Source organism: Danio aesculapii, chromosome 16, assembly GCF_903798145.1.
Source record: "Danio aesculapii chromosome 16, fDanAes4.1, whole genome shotgun sequence".
NCBI classification, from domain to species: Eukaryota; Metazoa; Chordata; class Actinopteri; order Cypriniformes; family Danionidae; genus Danio; species Danio aesculapii.
In genome coordinates, this window is record NC_079450.1 from 25,022,750 (window position 1) to 25,045,947 (window position 23,198).

The following is a 23,198-nucleotide window of genomic DNA, read 5'->3' on the forward strand; positions in this document are numbered from 1 at the left end:
CAACTAAAAAGAATTTAAGAAAATGTGCGTTTTTGTTGCCTGTATACCAGAGCTGCGCAATTTATCGAAAAAAGATCTCGATTGACTCCCCCACACGATATTAATCCAGCATTTTCAAGAGTCACATACTGTATTTATAAGGTATATTACACCCAAAATGTAATTTCTGTCTTGTAATATTTGCGGCCGCAAAATCACATGTGACGTGAGCTGACCGTGAGCTGTTACCACAGAGAGGGCAGACGTTAAATTTTTAACAGTGTCAGTATAACTACTCTAGACCATGTAATGTTGAGTATAATGCAAGAAGGAATCTGATAATGACAAATGTCTGATTTTTACCAGTGTAAAAAATAATCAAATTATTTAAAGTCTATTCAAAATGTAGCATTTTAACCAACAGTAGACCTACACATAATATTGTTGTTGTTTTACCACATGTTTGAGAAATAACAGTAATAATAGCCTACTCCTATTAACTTTTATTTTACATCTATAGAATCATGAGAAAAATTTCAAGCAAAAAAAATTGCAGTTCTCATTTAGCCAGAATCGTGCAGCTCCACTGCATTCAAAAAACAACATTATGAAAATGTGTTTCAGAAATAAAGTGCTATTGTTATCTTTTCTGTGTATACAAAAATTGTTTGAGGTCGCGGTGTCACAAGTGTTACATTTTCAGTCTATAGGGCTGTGCAAGTACTCGACAACTAAAAGAACGTTGGAAGTCTACATGACTATTGGTGCGCTTATGTCGCAAAGATCATGTTTTTGAGTTGAACGTATGGATTATTAATAGATTGGAGCCCAGAGGATGAAGCATCTGGATTGATGATCGTATATTTATTTAAATGAATAGATTTTTTTTTTTGTGATTTATTTATTTTTTTAAAATATGACCTATTTAAATGTTGCAATTTTTATATTATGAATTTGCAGTTGTGATAAAGAAAAAAGCAACAACACGCTAATGTGCTTTGATCATTTTGTAGACGTAGGTTGAAAATTGTGTATAAAATGTGCACTGCCAAAATTAAAAAATAGGAACTTCTAGAAGGATTTGGACATGGGGCTTGTATGCATTGAAGATTGTCTTTGTGTGCAGACATGTAGTGTTTGTTTATATGCAACAGGGACATCGCCTTGTAACATTATTATTAATAATAATTTATTATTATCCATATTATAGTTTTTTTTGTTTTCGCTGATTTGTGTTTGCATAACTTTTCTAAAAACACAAGAAAAAGTTTTCTGTTTTTAAGTTCATTGTTTTTGTGTTAACGTATCCTTAAGGACAATTTTTAACTTCTACATTGAGTACACCATCAGGGTGCGGTGTCACATTTGCCTTACTGGACCCAGATGTGCACTTTTCAAAAAAATGTAACTACACGTCTTGTTGATGTGTAGCGCGGGGTTGGTGATTGGCTGGCTGCTGTAGGTGTGACACTTGTGGGTAGTCCGAGAGCTGTGTGAGCGGAGCGAGGCTGGTGTTAAATGAGTCTGGAGTCTTGAGGAGCTCTGAATCAATAAGTTAGCAGTGTATCTGTGGGGTCTTAAAATATATTTAATTTCAAAACCAAATTTGGGTCCTTAAATCTGTTGAAATATGTTGTAGGTCTTAATTTTAAACGGGTCTTAATTTCCTATGTCCATGTAAAGCTATACCCAATTTGTCCAACACCCATCCAATCACTAACAATATATTTCAATAAAAGTTTTATTAAGTCTATTTACTTATAATATGGTTTAATAATTTTCTGTACAATAACATTTGTTTTTAATGTTTTTATTTATTTATTTATTTATTTTTTTAAGGTTTAACGTTATATAAGGCTTGGCATTTTGCCTTGTGTAAGTCTGAAATTTTATTTATTGTAGGCTTAAAATCATCATGAAAAGGTCTTAAACTTGACTTGATGAAACCTGTAGAAACCCTGTTTAATATATATTATATGATTAAAGTTCTTGACCGCTCAGTAGTTCCCAACTCTTCCCAAAATAAGTGGGAGATTTGAACTACTGTTACAGTCGTATCCCACACATTTCTGTCATAATCTCAAAACACCACAAAGAAACTCGACACACTGATAAAGAAAACCCACACTGCCTGCTAACATTTTGGAAGTGTTATTTTTGACCAACATAGACAGAAGCAGAAGTGTAATCGTCATCGTTTTGCCATGTAAAAATAATAACTATAAAAATGCATTTATTATTATTATTATTATTATTATTATTCCTATTATTATTATTATTACTGTTGTTATTATAAAAACATTTCTAATACTTTTTAAAATCACGTGACTAAATATAATTATAATAATAGTACTGCACTGTATTTCTGTTATTTATTTTTAGACTATTTTTCTCCTCCAGTTGCTTTCACCTTGTGTTTTTGTGGTGTAGTTTATTTTCATTTAATCGTATGATTGTAGTCTGTCAAATGTCTTCCTGATTGTCCGGTAATATCTCATCCCATTGTTCTGCTGTTGTCTTTTCAGGTGTTTCAGGGAATCCCTTGTGTAGAATATGTCTGGCCCTGTCCCAAGTCGCTCTCGAGTTTACCCTGATGTAAACACGCAGCGACCCAGAGAGTACTGGGACTATGAATCCCATGTGGTGGACTGGGGGTGTGTTTCCTTTAATATTAATGAATGATATATTATTTTTTTGAGACCACAGATAAAACATGCATGGTATGTTTGATGCTTTCATTGTTTGTGTTAAATTCTCATTGTTTGTTGTGCAGAAATCAAGATGACTATCAGTTAGTGCGGAAGCTTGGCCGGGGAAAATACAGTGAAGTGTTCGAAGCCATAAACATCACTAACAATGAGAAAGTAGTCGTCAAAATACTCAAGGGTATCATCTGATGTTTGCATTCACACTGTAAGGACAATTTGGTTGAAGGAATTTCAGTTTGTTTACTTTTGCATGTGTGTTTTTAGCCAGTGAAAAAGAAGAAAATTAAACGAGAAATAAAATTCTGGAGAACTTGAGAGGAGGCCCCCAACATTATAACACTTTTAGACATCATAAGGATCCTGTGGTGAGTTTATTGAAATAGTTAGGCGCTTGCACTGAAGTTAGAAAAACAAATATAGGTGTTTTAAACTGTATATAGGTGTTTTCCTTTTTTAAAATAGTTTTTATTTTCCCTAAAGCTTAATTCATTGACAAAATAAATGGATATAAGCAAGTTTGCTTGTGTGCCTTTTGGTTGTAATGTTCTGCTTTGTTTTTCATGCCCAGTCCCGAACACCAGCGCTGGTATTTGAGCATGTCAACAACACAGACTTCAAAGTAAGAGATGTTTTTTTATTTATTTATTTTATTTTTTATTTTTTTGGTCTCTTGTACTTTGAGAATTTATTTGTATATAATTTGATGTAGTAAATTGCATTTTTTTCCCCAATTACAGCAACTGTATCAACATTATCAGACTATGACATCCGCTTCTACATGTATGAAATTCTAAAGGTGAGATGATCATTTCAAACATAACATAACCTGCCTGTTTATTTGAATTTGCATTGACAAAATAGTTTTAAGTCATAGCATTTGTAAGAGACTTCTGTTGTGGATTGCTCCGCTCTCAATCAGATGTTGATCTTATGAATATATCCACTTTACAGGCTCTCGACTACTGCCACAGTATGGGAATAATGCACAGAGACGTAAAACCACACAATGTCATGATTGACCATGAGCACAGAAAGGTATCACGCAAGTTAAGAATAACATGCATTGGTGTGTATGAATCAAAGCCAGGTTTTAATAGGTTTAATTTTTATTTAAAGCTTCGTCTGATTGATTGGGGGCTTGGCAGAGTTTTACCACCCAAACCAGGAGTACAAATGTACGTGTGGCTTTCTCGATATTTCAAAGGCCCAGAGCTACTTGTGGATTATCAGGTTATTCCCTCCCCCTGCCTCTAAAACAACATCTCCAGGTCTTGGCTTTTTTTTTTTTTTTTTTTTTTTTGATTCTTGGACACCATATGCACAACGGTATTGCAGGCGCTGCTGCCATACAAATGATGATGCTTTCAGTAAAAGCTTGAACACATTGGTGCTTGTTTAAACTGATTTAATGTTAATATTAAAGAGAGATGCTGTAATCTAATAAAGAGATGATGTAATTTAATAATTGGCCCTGATGGTTAATATTATTTAAGGTGTCGTTTACACTAATATCCTTTAGTTTTAAAAACTCATGAGATTTGGTTATGATTACCTCTGGCATCCCAGATTTGACTGAAATGTTGAAAACAGAGGTAATATGTGTGCATGCCGGGTGAGCATGTTGCATATCATGTGTTTTAGGCTATATAGGGTGGACTGAGATAATTTTCTGAAGTGCAATGCAGTTCCACAGGTCATCTCACACAGGGTTCTCACACTTCTTGAAAGTACTTGAATTTCAGACATGGATTCAAGGCATGAAAATTACTTAAAAACATTTTAAAAATTTGTTTATGCTTTTATTTTTAGAATTGTACTTTAAGTCTTGTACAATAACACTAACAAATAATGCACATTTTATATATCCCAGAAACTGCTTTTAAATATTACCAGTAATGGATTCAGAATTTTTTATTAAAGTTCTTGGAAGATGTCTTTTTAAAAAATAAAATTTTATTTATTTATTTTAGTTACTCTGACTTTTTAAAGTAAATATTAAGTGTAAGTGAAATGGTAAATACAGTAAGGACTTTTGGGCACTGCATATGCTGGAGTACTGTATGATACATAAGGTGCTTCATTTAAAATTAATGGTGCTTTAAAACTTGAAAATGCTTGAATCTGCTGTTCATGAAAGCGTGGGAACCTTGCCCACAGAAATGTATTCAATATAGATTTTTCCAGACATTAAAAGTTAGGGAATTCATATATATATTATTTGGCCGTGGGAAAAATCAGCCATTTAGTCTGAGAATTTGATATTGGCTTAAATTAGGAACCCTTACAATGACAATGGCCATCTGGACAAGAAGCTTCCTTTGTTTTTAAAACATTGTTCTAAAATGAATGCACCAGTATAAATGATACCTTAGATAATGGTTTATATTGTCTTAATTCACATCTATTTTCACATTTTCTCATTGATAATTGTGTTACTGGTCAAATAAATGTTTTGTTCTCATTCTAGATGTATGACTACAGTCTGGATATGTGGAGTCTTGGATGCATGCTGGCCAGTATGATCTTCAGGAAGGAACCGTTTTTCCATGGACATGACAACTATGACCAGGTTCAAATTTTACTGTTTTATTTTGATTTTTAGCTTGAGCAAACTTATCCAAAGCAATGTTTTTCATCAGATGAATTTGGTAACTTCATGTATAGAAAATTTATAAATTTTCTCCAGACTACTTTTATTTTGCTGGTTAGTTACTGCTGTTCTCAGTTTGAGGTTATCTTATTTTTCTTTCTAGCTGGTTCGGATTGCTAAGGTGCTGGTACAGAGGACCTGTACGATTACATTGATAATATAACATTGAGTTGGACCCACGCTTTAATGACATTTTGGGCAGGTATGTGTTCAATATTCTGTGGATCAAGATTATCTAAACTACTTAATTTTAGTAAAAAAAATTTTTAAACATGATTTTTTTTTTAGAATGTGTGTGGTCATGTTTATATCTTTTTTTAAATCTCTGATTTGTTCACCCAGACACTCTCGGAAAAGGTGGGAACGGTTTGTGCACAGTGAGAATCAGCACCTGGTCAGTACAGAGGCTCTGGATTTTCTGGATAAGCTGCTACGTTACGACCACCAGGCTCGTCTGACAGCCCGCGAGGCCATGGACCACTCTTACTTCTGTGAGTTCTCCTAAATTGACTGCCAGTGCTTCTTTAAAGCTCATATTTGATGCATTTTGACTGTCCATTTATTATCTTGTATGAATAAAATATAGAATTCATTACAGACATCAAGTTGCAGCCTGTATGCTGAGTAGTGAATCTTGGCTGGATGGAGTCCTTAGTTTACAAGGAATAAATGCTGGCATGTTATTCCTCGCTGCTAATTGATGGATGTTTCTACCTCAGGGTTATTTAATTTGAGATTAGAAATTGTTCGCAAACACACAGCTAAAGAATTCTAATTATTTACTACAAGTTATTTATGTTTTACTTTCTATGGCCCAGTTGACTTAATAATAATAATAATAATAATAATAATAATAATAATTATTATTATTATTATTATTAGCAAGTTATTGTTTGTAAAAAATGTAAATCCATTTTATAATTTTAGATGACTAGAAAATGTAAGTTTTTAAATGTTGATGTTTTGTATTTTTAATTATTATAAACATTTAAATATTAATGTAATGTAATATTGTTTGTTTGTTGTAGACCCCATAGTTAAAGACCAGGGTAGAGGAGCACCGGCTGCTGGAATGGCTGCTAGTTCCACACCCGTCAGCTCTTCTAGCTTGATGGCAGGTAAATCATTTATTTTCTCCCCAGCACTTCATCTCTGTTTGAAATAACTCATGCAAAAATGAACAATGTTTTACATTATTTACACACTTTATTTCAAACCTGCATTGGTGAGGGAAATGTATTTGAGTCGAGAATATTTTCCCATCACTGACTTTGTATTGACAAACTTCAAAATAAATAGTTTTCTGCAGAAGACAGTGATTTGGAATAAAAAAAAATTTTTTGGGTGAAACTTTAATTCAAAATCAGTTAAAAATGTTAATAAATATCGTTTTTGGACAGGTTTCATAACTTTGTAGAAGTTATAATGCACTTAAAGGATAATAAACCTAAAAATGACACATCATGTTGTTCCAAACCTGTTTTTATTACATCTTCAGGACACAACATAATGTAAAATTAAATTATAGATCTCTAAAACAAAAAAAGGTTTGTTCGTTCATTGACCACCTGCACAACTGCCACTTTGAAGGCCCAGAAGTGTAGTGAAAATATCCATTACTCTTAATTGCTGAGTCAATGTGAATGCTCTGTGCAGCAGGTTTGTTTACTTTTTCTTCAATCTCGTTGCACACTTACAGTAAAAAAAAATATCGCAAAGTAACATTATTTTTTTATTTATTTTTTTTATGCCTATATGCCTTTAAAATCATCAAATAATGACAGGCGTCAAAGGCACATGCAAATGATAAATTGTAATATAAACTCAACATTGCATATATCCTGCAATGTGAATATTGTGAATGATCACATTTTGATATCGATGCTGAAACAATATATTGTGCAGGCCCTACTTACAAGAACACCAAACATGCATGTTTGCACAGAGCATTTCTGCCAGTTTATAAAATTAGCGGTAAACAAGGTGCTTTCTCAACCTCTTAAAGTGGACACTTGAAAAATTGCTACGTTAAAAAATAGCTAAATGTAAGTTATAGAAGTTTTATTGTTAAAATCTCACATTTGGTATGAAATATATATTTTCTAAAACTGTAAGGAAACAAAGGAAAACTTACCTAAAAAAATTGTGCTTTAAATCCTATTTTACTATTAAGGGAAGGGAGAGAGAGATTCTGTAAGATCTGATCGATTGATGGTTTTTGACTTTCATACAATTTTGGCTGATAATACCATTCTGTTAAAGTAAAAAGACACATGGCTTAATTTTTTCCAGTCAGCTATTCTAATAATCAAGTCTAAATTAAACTGAAATGTGTTGTTAAAAAAACATCCCAATACAAATGCTTGCTGTTAACTGCTTAGTTGCATTGTTACTTTGGAATATCATAGGTTTTTATTAAATTGATTATTATTAATTGATTTTTATTAAGTGGTTATTAAAATATTTAGCTGAAATGTGGTAAAGGAGAAATCCAGGCTTGAACAGTACATGTAAATGACCGTCTATGCTAAACTTGTTTGCTTTCATTCTGCAGGCATTGCCTCTATGACTCCGAGCACACAACCCAACATCGCCAACATCAGCGCCGGCTCACCTGTCATCCCTGCCCCGAACACAATGGCCACACAAGTGCCCACTGCCGCTGGAGCCCAGCCCTGAACACCCACTGCCCCACCTCCACCTCTCTCTCTCTCTCTCTCTCTCTCTCTCTCTCTCTCTCTCTCTGTCTCTCTCTCTCTCCTGTGGGCCTGTTTTGAATTGTGAATCAGTGGGGGGGTAGTGGGTGGGAGGAAGGCATTAATTTCATTTGTGGTTCTTTTTATTATGTTGCAAATAACACCAAACTAATGTTAAGTTACCGTTTTATTTTGTTTTCTTCTCAGTTGTTGTTTAGGGGTTCATGAACTCGAAAAAAAGAAACCCATGATGTTTTTTGCACCTGTCTGTGTGAGTTAGAGAAGCAAATGGGTGTGAACTTTCACTCGCCGTGACTGTTTAGAAACACGTAAATGTCCATCTGAAAAGAAGGATAATAAAATTAATTTTATATGTCCCTCTAGCGTTCTTGTGCTCAAACCATTACTTTTGACTGACTTAATATTATTATTTAGTTGTGGTTTTTGGGAGGCTGGGAGTGTTTTTCCTTTTTTATTGTTTTGTTGTACTTCTTTTAGTCAGTTTTTACAGCCTTGATCACTGTGTTCACAAAACCTGGTGTCATATTGAAGTTCTCCGAGTGGATAAAGAGTTGTTACTTTTGAGAGTTTGGTTTTGAGGACAAGAAATGGCCAATTTGATGTTGGGTTTCTTCCGTTATGGCGTTTGGACTGAAGGCCAGATTCAATCATAACTACTGTAACATTTCTGATTTGTGTTTCTGATCATTGTGTAACGAAACACTCTTATCGATAATGGAAGCTCTTCTTTTTTTCAGCTGTGCTGGTTCTGTGTGTTGCAAGTTAATTGGATTTGGTCCCGGATCTTGTAAAAGGCACTAGTTTCTGTTCAAAGGACTTAAGTACCAATTGCTGAGTAACACAAACAATAATATGCCAATTTTTGTGTTACTTTCAGTTTTGTGTGTGTGTGTGTGTGAGAGAGAGTGTATGTATGAATGGTTGTCTCTTTTGTTTTTAAAGTTTCAGACATTTGTTTGATACTATGAAGAATTTTTGTAATTTTCATTTGAGAGGTGACTGTTCAGTGAAAACACATACATCTTTCTATCCCAACGATTAAATCAATTAAACAGGTGAAATATTAATTTAGCATTGCATGTTTTACTGTTATTATTTAATATTTTTTGTTTGTTCTTTTTGGTTGGCTAATTTAGGAACAAACAATATTTTACAAACTGTTACTCCCAAACCGTCTTGACTAGAAAAACTAAATCTTTTATTAGCCTAATATTCTTTGTGTTTCCTAAACATCAGCTTTTTGTTTTGGTCTTGTCTATTAGTGAAATAATCTCTTCTGTAGTGGAGGCTGAACTCATTTGTTCTCTGCCTGTGTTACGGTCAAGTTTAGTCTAAATATTGTATTGTATATTCGTTCAAAGTTTGCAATAGATACCTTAGACTTTTTTTCTTTTTATAAATAATTTCCAAGAGAAAATACATTAAAGAATACAGATTCATGCCCCTGCTTTATTCAGCTGTTCGTTTGGTGCAGCCTAATAACTGTAAACGTCGCAAGTAGTTAGACAGGTTACGTCACATTTTAATGTAATTAAATAAACGAAAAGAAATATTTGGTTCCCGTTGAAAGCTAGGTTTAATATCTTATTAAACATATGCAGCGTGACAGCTATTTTTTTAATGTCAAATTCCAAAATTATTGCTAAATTTGTCAAACTCGTCAGGATTGTGGAAAGCGAATACAATGTTTACTACGTAAGCTAGTTTTAGTTTTAAACGGACAATACGTTTGCTTAAACATAGAAATGACTAAAACAATACAATGAGACGGACAAATGATGTTTTCAGATGTTTTTTTTTTCGCATTACAAGTGTTCATTTGGAGAACAGAGTTCTGCACGTCTGTGGCGTAGCAGGTTTCAGAGCTCACGTAGGTTAGACCTTTCGCGGGCTTTTTCTGCCATCTAGTGGTCATATAAGAGATTGTTTCCATTTGAAACTTGAATCATGCTTTTAAACAAATTACGATTTTTACATTTATTACAATGATATATTTTCATGTTTTGCTGTATAGGTTGAATACAGGTAAGTTTTTTTTTTTTGAATCTCTCCATCACACACACAACCACCACAAATTATTATTTGGTCAATGTTTTAACATTATTCCTTGTTAAAGGCCTAGCTCACCCCCAAAATTTATATTTACTTGCCCTTCTATGATGGAGCTGCTCAAAACAGTTTTCACTGTTGAATACCAAATAGTACTTTAAAACCTGTAACGACTAACTTGCAGAGTAGGAAAATGAATTATGTGATGGTTAATGGTTACAGGTTTCCAACGTTTTTCAAAATAACTTATTTTGTGTACAAGAAAAAGAAAGAAACTCAAAACAGATTTGAGTGAGTAAACAATGCCATAATTTTATCTCTGGGAGAACTATCTCTCAAGGTTTATGTTAACATTTTTAATTTAGCTGCTTATAACAAATAATAGTCCCTGGACAGCAAATGTTTACAGTACACCTTAAAATTGTGATTGAAATCATTGATGTGTGCTTGACTATTAGTATTTGAATAATCTTTACTTGATATAAATATATATCATGAGTTTTTTCCACTTTAAAATTAATTCTGATCGCATGCTTACTACCCCCCCCCCCCCCCCCCCCCCCCCCCCCCCCCCCCCTCCTTATGTGGATTGTAAAAGCTGAATAGACAAGAAAAGCCTTTAATGGATTTGTGACAATGGTACAACCAAAATCCTCTGTGAAGGAAGGAAATGCCATGGGGGAAATTCAGCCATGCATCCCCTTTATTATTAGAAAACACACCTGCCATTCAGACCGTGAGTCTATGCTGGTTTCTAAGGCCTCATCTCCAGTGTCCCTTAACTGCTCACCTTTGATCCCATTGTCCAGATCAAGCATATAAAGCCGCAAATGCCACATGAACCCCTCAGAAGGACATCAACCCCTCAGGATGAAGCTGTAAGTTACCATACTACTCTATTTTGCCTTAGTTTTGTCAAGGTGTTTAGTCAGCATTTTCCACCATTAAATTCAAGATCTGTGTTATAGTGTTCAAATATGTAGGGTTGTTTTATGATGGCTGGTGTAAAATAATGATATTGAACGATGAGAGGCACAGCTCAACAATATTAAATGTGTGCATGTTTCATTTATGTTGACCTTTGGAAAATGTTACAATTTTCCCAGTCGTTCTCCATTCTGGCTCAGCATCAGCAGCTCCCTGACTCTTCTAGTCTTTATAAATGCTGTGTTTTCAGCAGCTATGAGAGGTAAACCACATGCTATTTTGTAAAGTTTTAAACAATACTGTAATCTCAGTATAGTTTTTTAACAATAGAACAATAAATGAAAAATTAATATAAGATGATTTCTTTTATTTGTCTGATTTTTCTAGATGGGGGTGAAGATTTGATACATTTCCTTAAGGGTGAGCATGTTTGTTGTCCTGCCTTCAGTGTTGGGAAAAGTTGCTAATATACTATTACAATTATAAACCCAGTTGAAATGGGGGAATAAAAAATATATATTGTAATTTATAGTTAATATGCAAAAATAAGATAACAAAATATTGTGATAACATGTAGTTATTTTTTTAAGTGCCTCAAGATTGTATTAATGTTTCTTTTAAAGTAACATCTCTCACTGCTAAACTAAGTTTTGTCTTCCCCTATTTGTACATTCTCTCCTCAGATGCCTTTGAAATGAATCAGACTCTGGACCAAGCTGAACCAACACAGCTCTCAGGTTTGTTCAAGTCGATTCAGTCAGGGATTATTACACTAATCCTAACCTGTACCGATGAAGATTATCATAAATATGACCAAGAGTCATTCGTTCTGATAGTACTGTAGGTGTTAAGTTTGTTTTCTAACAGCTGTAAGCAATCTCTTTAATCTTTACATGTTCTCCCCGTGTTAACGTGGGTTTCCTCCTGGTGCTCCGATTTTCCCCCACAGTCCAAAGACACGTGGTATATTGAATAAACTAAATTGGCTGTGGTGTATTTGTGTGAATGCAAGAGTGTATGTGTGTTTCCCAGTACTGGGATGCAGCTGGAAGGGCATCTGCTGTGTGAAACATATGCTGGATAAGTTGGCGGTTCATTCCATTGTGGCGACCCCTGGTTAATAAAGGGACTAAGCTGAATGAAAATGAAAGATTTCCAATTCATTTGTAGTGATGAGTAAAGTGCAGGACGTCAAGCAGCCTAACTGAGTGACTCTAATCTGAGTAAACCTAAATGAGTATAAATATGTAAATAGGCAACTATTAAAATCAATATGTAAGATATACCACTTCATATATACGTATAAAAAATACAATTTCATAAATACAGTTGAAGTCAGGGTTATTAGCACCCCTGAATTATCAGCCCCCTTTTTGTTTTTTTCCCCAATTTCTATTTAAGGGAGAGAAAATTTTTAACACATTTCTAAACATAATAGTTTTAATAACTCATCTCTAATAACTGATTTATTTTATCTTTGCCATGATGACCGTAAATAATATTTGACTATATATTTTTCAAGACACTTCTATACAGCTTAAAGTGACATTTAAAGGCTTAACTAGGTAATTAGGTTAACTAGGCAGGTTAGGGTAATTAGGCAAGTTATTCTATAATGATGGTTTGATCTGTAGACTATCGAAAAAAATATAGCTTAAAGGGGCTAATAATTTTGACCTTAAAATGATTTTTAGAAATTAAAAACTGCTTTTATTCTAGCCGAAATAAAACAAATAAGACTTTCTCCAAAATAAAAAATATTATCAGACATACTGTGAAAATTTCCTTGCTCTGTTAAACATCATTTGGCAAATATTTAAAAAGGAAAAAAAATTCAAAGGGCGCTAATAATTCAACTGTATGTAAAATCGCTGGAATGGAATGACACTGGAAGAAGGTTTAATACACAATAAATTGACATGGGTGCACCCCTTATGTAAAAAATAAAGGTGGATGTGAGAATCAGAAAGAAAGTGAGTTGTGCAACAGGTTGATGGTTTTTGACCTCAGGTGTTTTTTTTTTTAACTTAGAAATTAGTCTAGTACCTGAGATGATTCTGGAGGCTGTACATCCAACAGTTCCAAGTGCAGGTAAGTGATTTCTGATTATTAATTGTACATAAATTAATATTATTAAAATAGTTGTTAAAATACATGACTGTTGTCTTCTATTTACAGAATGTAAAGCTCCAGAAACAGCTGGTATGTTTTGTTATTTTATTGCTCTTAATATGCTATATTAAGCTATAATATGCTATAAATATATATGTAGTCTATGTGTATAATAATGTGTTTAATTAATTTTTAGATCTTTCCAAAACAATTCCAAAACCGAACTCTGTAGAACTTACAGGTAAATGTTTCTATTTGTTTTCATTTATCTAACTATTTATGCTGTCCGATTTATTATCAAAAAAAGATAGATTTTTGACTATTATTTTCACACAACTTTCTTTTCTAAGATGTTTCTGAAGAGAGATCCATTGAGACCAGCAACTCGGGTTATTATACATATTTGTTCAAAATATATATTTTTATGCACTATTATATATTACACGAACGCACCGTGTATATATTTAAAAAATTTTAATTTCATGTTTAAACAGACAGCAGATTACCTGAAAGAGCATCAACAGAAGACAGCAGAGGTATACAGATTTATTAAAAATAGCTTAGCTATTCAAATTAATTTTAGCTGCATAAAACAACTCAACCACCCCCCCCCCCCCCCCCCCTTTTTTTTACATTCTGATTGGTGGATATAACAGATTTTTGTAATTTAAAAGCTGACAGAAACACTTTTAAACAGCCTTCTAATCATAGTCTAAATTCCATAAATATAATAAATTCAATGTCCTTTCAGAGAGTGACAAGTACAAAAGATTAGAGCTGAGAACAGCACTCACAGGTAAACAATGTTTGAATAAGCAGTTTGATGCCATTCAAAAACATGTCGTTCTTAAACTTTTATCTTGTACTCTTCATCACTGACACATTCTTGTCAACAGACACTCACAAAGCATTACAGGAGCATTATGGTAACTCAGCAGGTAAGCGACAGATCCATCTGTTCCTCATTCTGCTATTGTTTGTAAACATGTCTGCTGATCTAATATAATCTTTGTTGTGTCTTATATAGAGAGTATGAGTATGGAGAGTACTGACATCGACAGAGACAGGACCAAGGGCTCAAATCAACAAAGGAATAAAGAATCAGGTATGCAGCACAATCAGAAATGTTCCATAAGTGGTTTGAATTCCAGAGGCTTTTTTAAAAAACTTTCATATGAAGGATAATTTATTTAATTCATGCAATTATTTTATTTAAAAAAGCCTAAAGACAACTCAAAAGGAATTAAAAGAAGCCCTTTTGTCCCCCTTTGTTCAATTTAAGTCTGTTGCTGGATTCTCACAAAGGAAAATGTATATCATATTTTCTCTAATATTTTGTAATGCATACTTGTAAATACAGTATACTTGTTTACTGCACACCAAAAACACTACTAAGTATTTTTCTCAGATATGAGTGTAACTGATGATCTGCTCATTTCATATTTAACGTGCCATCAGACGCTTTTATTTCCTCACTTGCAGCGGTATTTGGGTTGCCAGTTATCCATTTCGGGATCAACAATACCCATTAAGAAACCATTCAGTTTTCATTTTAAAGAAACATTTTGGTGGCTGCAGCTCTTTATAAAAAGTAGCCCCAAAAAAACAACAACCCACAACTTTCCTCATATTTTCCCCATATTAGCATTTTCAAAAGAGTCGCATTGTGCAGGACAAGCCTCAACACTAAGTGCAGATGAGTACTTAACTAAAAGTTTTATTCAGTAAACAGGGTTCCCACCCTAAGCCAAATGTCAAATTCCCTGCCATTTCCCTAAAAAGTTGAATTTTCATGACCTATGTTGTATAGAAAAACAGGCAGATGCTGCTTTGAGCAGACTTTTGGAAATTGAAGAAATTCAGACTCAGTTGCTGAATTTAACAGTCAAGCAAATGCCACAAAGTTCAAAGGAGCTTGCCGTTTTCTGTTGATTTTGGCCAGCCAGGACATTGTTTAAATTCTCTTCACACCATCTATATTGTTTTATATAAAATAACATCTTTATTTTTATATATAAAATTTTAGTTTTATATATAAGGTTTCATATAAAATATATTTGCATATAACAAGTGCTTAGCATGGTGCTGCACTTTCAGATTTTTCTAAATCTATTGTTGAAGAGATTTTTTACAGTTTTAATAGTGATCATAATGTACATAAATTTAGTTTTTTTAACTCAGCTCAGCTTCACAAAATAAATTACATTTTAAGATATTAAAAATAGAAAACTTGGTTTAATTAAAAACATTATTTAAAAATGTTACTTTATTTTACAGTTTTTATCTAATAAATACTGACTTATTAAAGGGATAGTTCACCTGAAAATGAAAAATGTACTCACTCTCAAGTGGTTCCAAATCTTTGTGTTTCTTTCTTCACTTGAAAGAATGCTGAAAACCTGTAACCATTGACATCTATAGTAGGAAAACAAATACTATAGCTCTAACTAACAGCTGTAACTCTCTCATGGTCACCCACTGAATCCAAACAGGGCTGCGGCTGGTCAGTACCTGGATGGGAGACCACATGGGAAAGCTAGGTTCTTTCCGGAAGTGGTGTTAGTGAGGGGGTACTCAACCTAAGGTCTGTGTGGGTCCTAACACCCCAGTATATTGATGGGGACTCTATACTGCTCAGTGAGGTCATTAAATATCTCAGGATGTTCTTCGAAAAAGAGTAGGGGTTTAACCCCGGCATGCTGGCCAAATTTGCCCACTGGCCCATCATGGCCTCCTAACCCTCCCCATATCATAATTGGCTTCATCACTCTGTCTCCTCTCCACCAATCAGCAGGTGTGCGGGTCTGGTGCAGTATGGCTGCTGTTGCATAATCCAGCTAGCTGGTGCACACTGGTGGTGGATGAGAAGATTCCCCCCAAAATGTTTAAAGTGCTTTGAGTGTCCAGAAAAGTGCTATATAAATGTAAGAAATTGTAATTATTATTATTACGAAAGTCTGTGTTTACAGGTTTCCAGCTTTCCTCAAAAATCGTTTTTTATTCAACAGAACAAAGAAACATGTTTGGAATAAGTAAAGGGCGAGTAAATGTTGACAATTTTCATTTTAAAAAGTCTAATAATATGGACCATCTTATGACTGTGTGCAGTGATAGAGGATGTTAGTAGTCAAGAAAAGGACAGACCCGAAGAAAACGAAAGACACCACCCACCAAGAACCCAGAAGATGATTAAAAAACACCATTTCGACAGTGCAGAGTTTGTGGACAGACCAGACAGTGAAGAACAAGGAAGATCTCAGGAACAAATCTCAGGTCAGTCTAACTTAAAGATGAAGTTGCTGAGAAAAGTACTTCCCAATCCCTTGCCCAATATTTAATTTCAATTGGAATTCATTTAATAGTATCTGGATGCAGCCTTTATGATGCAAGCTGAGACTGCATCACTCAGCAACGCAATGTCAGACACAATGCACTCAATTGAGCGAGTGACGTCACTGTTAGGGTTAGGGGTGGGGTTAGGTGAGCCCATTAAAAAGCATTGGATGCAGCACAGATTGCACTGCACCAGGTCTGCATCCAGACCCCTTTCAGACCATTCCCACATAGCAAACTTGAAGGTAAGAGGGGCGTGGTTAAGAATATTGCGAATGAAGCCGTAAAACTGACGTCGAAAGAGAAGGACCGTCACTACATACATGGAAGCAAATGTTGTGACTTTGACTGGAAACATTTTTGTTTTTAGTGGATTAACTTGCACAGATTAATTGTTCACCTACAGAATAACAAAGTGCACTAGCAAAATAAACTTTGCACGTTTTAATTCACAGAGACTTTAAAAACCATTACACACAGAATTAATCCAACAATTAATTAGACTCTAATTAAATATTACACAGGGATCGTAGCAAAACAAAACTTCCAGGCCACTCTGGATGACAGCAGGGAAGCGGCTGGTGGAATCCCAGGATGCACAGAAACATCTGCTGAACATCCCATGGAAGAGAACAACAGTCTGGATGACCCTAATGTGGAGCAGATCCGAAAGGACACGACGAGCTATCAGAACCAGCTGAAGAAAATATGTCCCAGTAAGAGAGTACGAGCATTTGACAACCTGAGAGCACAGCTGGATCTCCACAGTCCAGAGAGAGTCAACAGTGAACTTCTGGACAGAGACGACAGCGGTGAGAGGCTGAGAGACCATGTGGCGCTTCCTCTCTAGAGGGAACACAAGTTTACTTTTTGATTATTTTAATTATTAGTGTGATTTGGTTTGATATTAGGGGTGTAACGGATCACAGTTGATCCTTGATCTGTATGGATAATGACCCACGGTTTGGAGAGTATGTGACTAGCTGATTAATAACTTGTTTTTTAAAAAATATTTTTACCTGTAGATTAGTCCAGCTCCTACATCATTCAAATATATCTATCACATATGTGGCCTTCCTGCAAATTACAATGATGACAGAAGTTGTGGCGGCACCTAGCCTAAATGTTTTATTAGGTTATTAATGGCGTTTTCTGTCACTACTTGTTTAGTCTGCACAAATCCATTCAGTGTATAGCTTCACAATTAATTATTAAAAGATCAGGATATCAATTCAAATACCCACTCAACATAAATTATAGATGATCGTGATTTGTTTAGATGAATTTTGTTTATTCATTCTTGAATTGCGCTGCATTCAAATCTGGGTTTGATCGAGGAAGAGATTTAATTTTTAGCAGTTAGTTTCAGTTAGTTACAAACCAAAGTTAAAATCACAGTTGAATCCTTTACATATGCCTTTACTTAACGCTCAAAAATGAGTTTTAGCAATTACATTATTTAACCAATAGGTGGCGAGAACCAGCCAACAAAAATGTGCCACTGAATGATTCTTAAAAATGATACATCTACTAGTGAAACATACATTTTTTTTTGAGTGAGTTACTGAATCGTTAATTGAAAATGAGACAAAAAATAAATATGATGTGTTGAACAAATAATTATAAAGTTAGATTTCTAAATTTAGCATTATCAGCAACAGTAGCGGAGATCCTTTTCCACAGTATTGAATATTTTACAATATATTTTTATTCAGCTGGTTATTTTTTGTTATTTTTAATTAAAATTTCAGGTTTTTAGTTCTGTTTGTTAAAATCAAAAGTTTCAAGCATGATAGTTTTCATAATACATAGAAAGCAAATCAAAATTGTCTCCAGTGGAACTTTTTGGCTGATCCGTGACTCAAACTGTAATGTTATCCAAACCGTGAGATTTGTGATCCGTTGCACCACTATTTGATATCATTTTGTTGGTTTGCTGTGGACATGCATAAATAAAATAAATACTCGTATACATACATCTGCCATTTACTGCATTGATTCATTAAGTTCAATTGTTCTCTGATATCCACATAGTAGTTATGTGGCTTAGGTAAGTTAAACAATTCTGTGCTCAGTTTTTATCCCATTAAATACTCCCAGAATCAGAAGGTTCACATTGACCTTGGTGCTTATTGACTAAATTTGGAACCATCATGGAAATTTTGAGCTCTGGTCTAATGTGCAGCTCTCAGTGCTTTTTCTCTCACATACATAGCATGACAAGAGTAGATGCCTTAAATCCTTTAATTTTAGTGGTGGAGGTTCTATTTTTCATACAATGAGGGATCGAGCTACTATATGTTATTTAAGTCACAGGAATAACCTATTTTATTCCCGAGTTGTGTTGTAGGTAAAATAAAAGATTAGACAAAATTATGAATAAACTTTAAAGCTTTAAAATACTATTTTAAATACAGTAATGTAAATGTAAACACAGCCAGGAATTAATATCAATCATGTTTAATAAAGTGTATTGCTATTATTTTACTTTAGAAAAACGACAATACGGCATGAGCCATATATGACACGATGCTTAAACATGCATTAAACTTACACTCAGCAATATGTGTTTGTTGCCTCATTACAAACATATTTGACAAATTTCACAATGAGAATGATAAGCAGTAATTCTTAACTTTTTGATTTAGTGGCTAAATCGTATGAAGTTATATGATCTCATTCATACAATTTAGTACGATTTGCTTATCCCCCAATAAAGGTTTGGTTTAGGGGTGGGGTTGGGTGCCACGCCTCCTTTTTAAAATTGTACATTTTTGTGCAACTCAACTTTGACTGAATTAGCCACTAAACTCTTTGATCTGACTCTTTGAAGTAGAGATGAATAAGTTTACAGTCTGTATATCCTGCATTTTGCAATCTGTTGAGCTGTAAACGGATGGCTCTTGCAGTCGTTGCTAAGCAATGCATCGAAAACAATCTGATCCGCTGGCTTTGGCTTTGTTTAATGGGACTTTGCTGCATCTCCTGCTTCAAAATAAGAGCCCCACATACAATTTAAGTTTAATATAAACCTAAAAATAAGGGAGGAAAATGACAGTATTTTGTAATCTCACTAGGAAACCTTGTAGTCAATCAAACACAGAATAGGGAAAGGTATCAGTCTGGGTTTTTGCTGCTGATCTCCTAAGGATGGAAAAAAATTAAAATTAAATGGGTACTGTAAGGGACAACAATAATTTTTTTTAACATTTAACATTAACTATTATTATTATTATTATTATTATTATTATTATTATTATTATTATTAACAATAATAAATAATAATATAATTTTCTGTGGGTTTTCTAAAGATTAAGAACTTGAATATTTTAATATGAATAAAATTATTATTATTATTATTATTATTAGATATGAATAGTGTTAATAGGTACCATAAGGATCAAGAACTCATTTTTTTACTGAGATTGATTTTTTTTTTTTATAAAAATGTTTATCATTTTGTAATTGCTTATTTTAAAAAAATCTTTAGTTGTTTTAAAGTATTTATGGTTTCAGTGCTTTTCCCAGTATGTAATATTTAAGATTTTTAGTTTTGTGATTTAAAGATGTTAAAGGAAAGTGTAATGTCAGGTAAAAGAATAAATACACCCTGAATTTAAAAAGAAAGATAAGGTACATTTGCACAAGTACCCTGAATCTAACTCCTGCAGTTAATGGCTGCTAATGTTCCCTTCGTTCCACTGAAACAATATGCGTCCCGTTGACAGTATATTTGAAGATATTTTAAATGTCTCTTTTTAGGTCAGAGGTTAGCAACCGTGCCTTTTCTTCTAAATTTAGTCCCAGGTCACAGAGAACGCTTCCTCTGAGTCTGTCATTGATTTAACACTACTAAATGATTAAATCTCTCAGCGTGTAGCTTTAGACAGACAAATAGAGGATATTCATCAACTCTGACAAGACAGTTCGCAGCTCTATAGACATGCTGGTGATGAGTGTGTCTCATACGTGGGCCAGATCCACCTTTCCTATCCGTTTATCAGACACATCTTCATTCATCATATAGATCTCATTCCCACCGGTACTTATTTGTCCTGCGGTGTTGATTTTGGTAGGTTTTCATGATCTGAGTGTATGTAAAAGGCTTCAGGTACGGTTGGCTCGATGGCGTCCTGTTGGGGTCATAAATCATACAGGCTTCATCAACTCTACCAGGCCTCGGAGAGTCTTTTTCAGACTCGTAATGGTGACAGAGATGTCAGCATATCTGAGGAGATTTACAACAGATTCTCACTCACAGCAATTGGGAAATAATAGTTCCAGTCGCAGCTGCGCCTCTGGTACAACAGGCCTATCGATCTCCACACAGCAATATTGGGGTGTTTTGAAGACACATTCGTCTGCAGAAAGACCATCAAATTACAACAAATCCTGGTAAATGAGATACATGGATCATATGAGATGGAACGTCCTGTCAAGGCTTTGGGAGAAGCATTAGAGGCAGTTAAAAAGAATATTCTGGGTTACAAACAACTTAAGATTAATTGACAACACATTTTGTGGCATAATGTTAAATCCAAAAGTTATTTATTTCAATATCATATTTTGAAATACACTTGGCACTTATAGGTCGAATATTAAAAAGCATCAGAACTAGGGGTGTGCCGTTATTAGCGTAACGTGCTGCGTTAACGCGAGACTCTTATCGGGTAAAAAATAATAAAAAATCGCCGTTAATCTATTCTCAAAATTGGGCTGGGAGCTGGGACTATTCTATGATGACTTTCATCTTGATATTTTAACGTGGATAAATACCTGGCCGACTTGCACTGTAGGTGGCGAGAACGAGTCTTCGAACCTGTGTATTACTACTGTGAAATTACCACAGCAAACGTGATGTGCTAACATGGATGCAGTTTACTAGAGTGAATCTGATTAATGTTAGCTCCACATCTAACTATCAGGCACCTGTAGAGTTTATGCGGTCGAGTAAAACATATACAAATTAAATGGAGCGGGTGCTTTTTAAAATGAATGACGGTGAATGAAAGTCAAACCGGTTAGCCGTCTGACAAAAAGTGCACTTCTGAATCAAATCTGGATCCTTCACTTACTTCGAAGACACTACTGACTACATTTACAGGGACATCTGTAATCTGGTTATTTGCCTTAATAGACAATAATCTAATTAAAGTGTTTACGTGAAGTGCTTTTTATGTAATTTTCCTGTAATTTTGGGTGACTAACTGCAGTTCGGTAGTTCCAGTTTCACTCATGAACATTTCATTCATGTCCACGTGACAAACTGGGGTATTAGACGCAAATAAGGATTAAGGACTTGTGAGTGTTAAGGAATTTAATAACACATGCCGAAAGGAAAAAAAAAACTTCCGCATTTCGTAATCTGTGTGTGCGTGTGTGTGTGTGTGTGTGTGTGCATGGTCCTTTACTGACAGCCACGTGTGTGGATCTTGTCGGAAAATATGACAAGGTCCTACATGACGGTAATAGTTTGATTGCGGTGTTTACTTCAATAATGCCGCTAATATATGCATACTCCACGTCTTAATTCCATTTCTGTTTAGTTCACTTATGACTTTAGTGGGATTAAGGTAATCAAAAATCGCTGTTTCGAGCTTATGTAGGTCTACAGTTCAACATTCATGTTTAACTGATTAAACAGTTAGTAAACACAAGTACATCTTATTGAACATAATTTATTTTCATCACCAATTTTCATAGTAGAACAGTTTCTCAAGCAGTTTGTGATGCATTTTGGAAACTGGAGATGAGCCCCTGGTCTAATGCACCACCTGGCTTGAGAAAAACGTTCTCAAAGACTTACTTCTAGTCATTATTTGGGTAGCACACATATTCTGAATGCCTTCGGCAGAATTCAAATGAGCCCTTTTAATCTAGATTAATTCCAAGATTACAGTAAGATTAATCCAATAAAAAAAAAAAAAAATACTCCATGCCCACCTATAATCAGAACAACAGAATAATTGTGGAAACTAGTTGTAAAGTTTTTTTTACGAAAAAAAAACAGGGGTGTAAAAATCAGGGGTGTAACATTTTTACCATGATTTATCAAAGGTTTTCACTGAAGTTTAATACAAAAAATTATGTTCTCAGACATTTAAAAGCAAGACTAGTTTTTTATATAGTTTAATATGTACAAGTTGAAATAGTTGTTAAATTTTTTTGTGTATTTGTTACACTGAATGAGCTTCCAATTCATTTTTATAATGTTTTAACATGTACATACACATTTACATGTACCAGATATAACATAAACCAACAAGCAAACAAATGAACAAACAAAAGGCTTCTCAGTATTTTACATCAGAATACAATATCACCTCTTTTACTAATCTTCTAGTAAAACATTTTAAAAACAACATAAAAGGTCCCCAAACTCTATCGAAAATGATGTATTTATGTCTTAATATACTAGTTATTATTTACATTGACATGTTTGTTACCATCTCTTTTAGCCAACGGCCTATATTTGGTGCACATATACTTTTCCAATTGAAAGAAATAAGCCTTTTTGCTTGCAAAATACATATATTCATAAATATATGCTCTGTTTCTTTTTTTACTTGATTTCCTTGGGACATATATGAAATAAAATAAAGTAGACATTGGTACAGTTGAAGTCAGAATTATCAGCCCCCTTGAATTATTAGCCCCCTGTTTTTTCCCCCGCAATTTCTGTTTAACGGAGAGAAGATTTTTCCAACACATTTCTAAACATAA

At 34.2% G+C, this 23,198-nt stretch overlaps 1 protein-coding gene and 1 pseudogene across 1 annotated transcript; both read left to right on the forward strand.

The window, feature by feature from the left end:
* Nucleotides 1-3,424: 3,424 nt before the first annotated feature.
* Nucleotides 3,425-9,125, forward strand: LOC130243383 (casein kinase II subunit alpha-like; annotated as a pseudogene).
* Nucleotides 9,126-10,973: 1,848 nt separating this feature from the next.
* On the forward strand, nucleotides 10,974-17,707 carry LOC130243899 (uncharacterized). Its single transcript, XM_056476203.1, has 14 exons — nucleotides 10,974-10,981; nucleotides 11,231-11,292; nucleotides 11,418-11,450; nucleotides 11,714-11,767; nucleotides 13,062-13,121; nucleotides 13,209-13,232; nucleotides 13,339-13,383; nucleotides 13,493-13,531; nucleotides 13,637-13,678; nucleotides 13,894-13,938; nucleotides 14,039-14,080; nucleotides 14,170-14,247; nucleotides 16,251-16,415; nucleotides 17,000-17,707. The coding sequence occupies exons 1-14, from the start codon at nucleotides 10,974-10,976 to the stop codon at nucleotides 17,323-17,325; spliced, it is 1,023 nt and encodes a 340-aa protein (XP_056332178.1). The 3' UTR covers nucleotides 17,326-17,707.
* The last annotated feature ends 5,491 nt before the right edge of the window (nucleotides 17,708-23,198 follow it).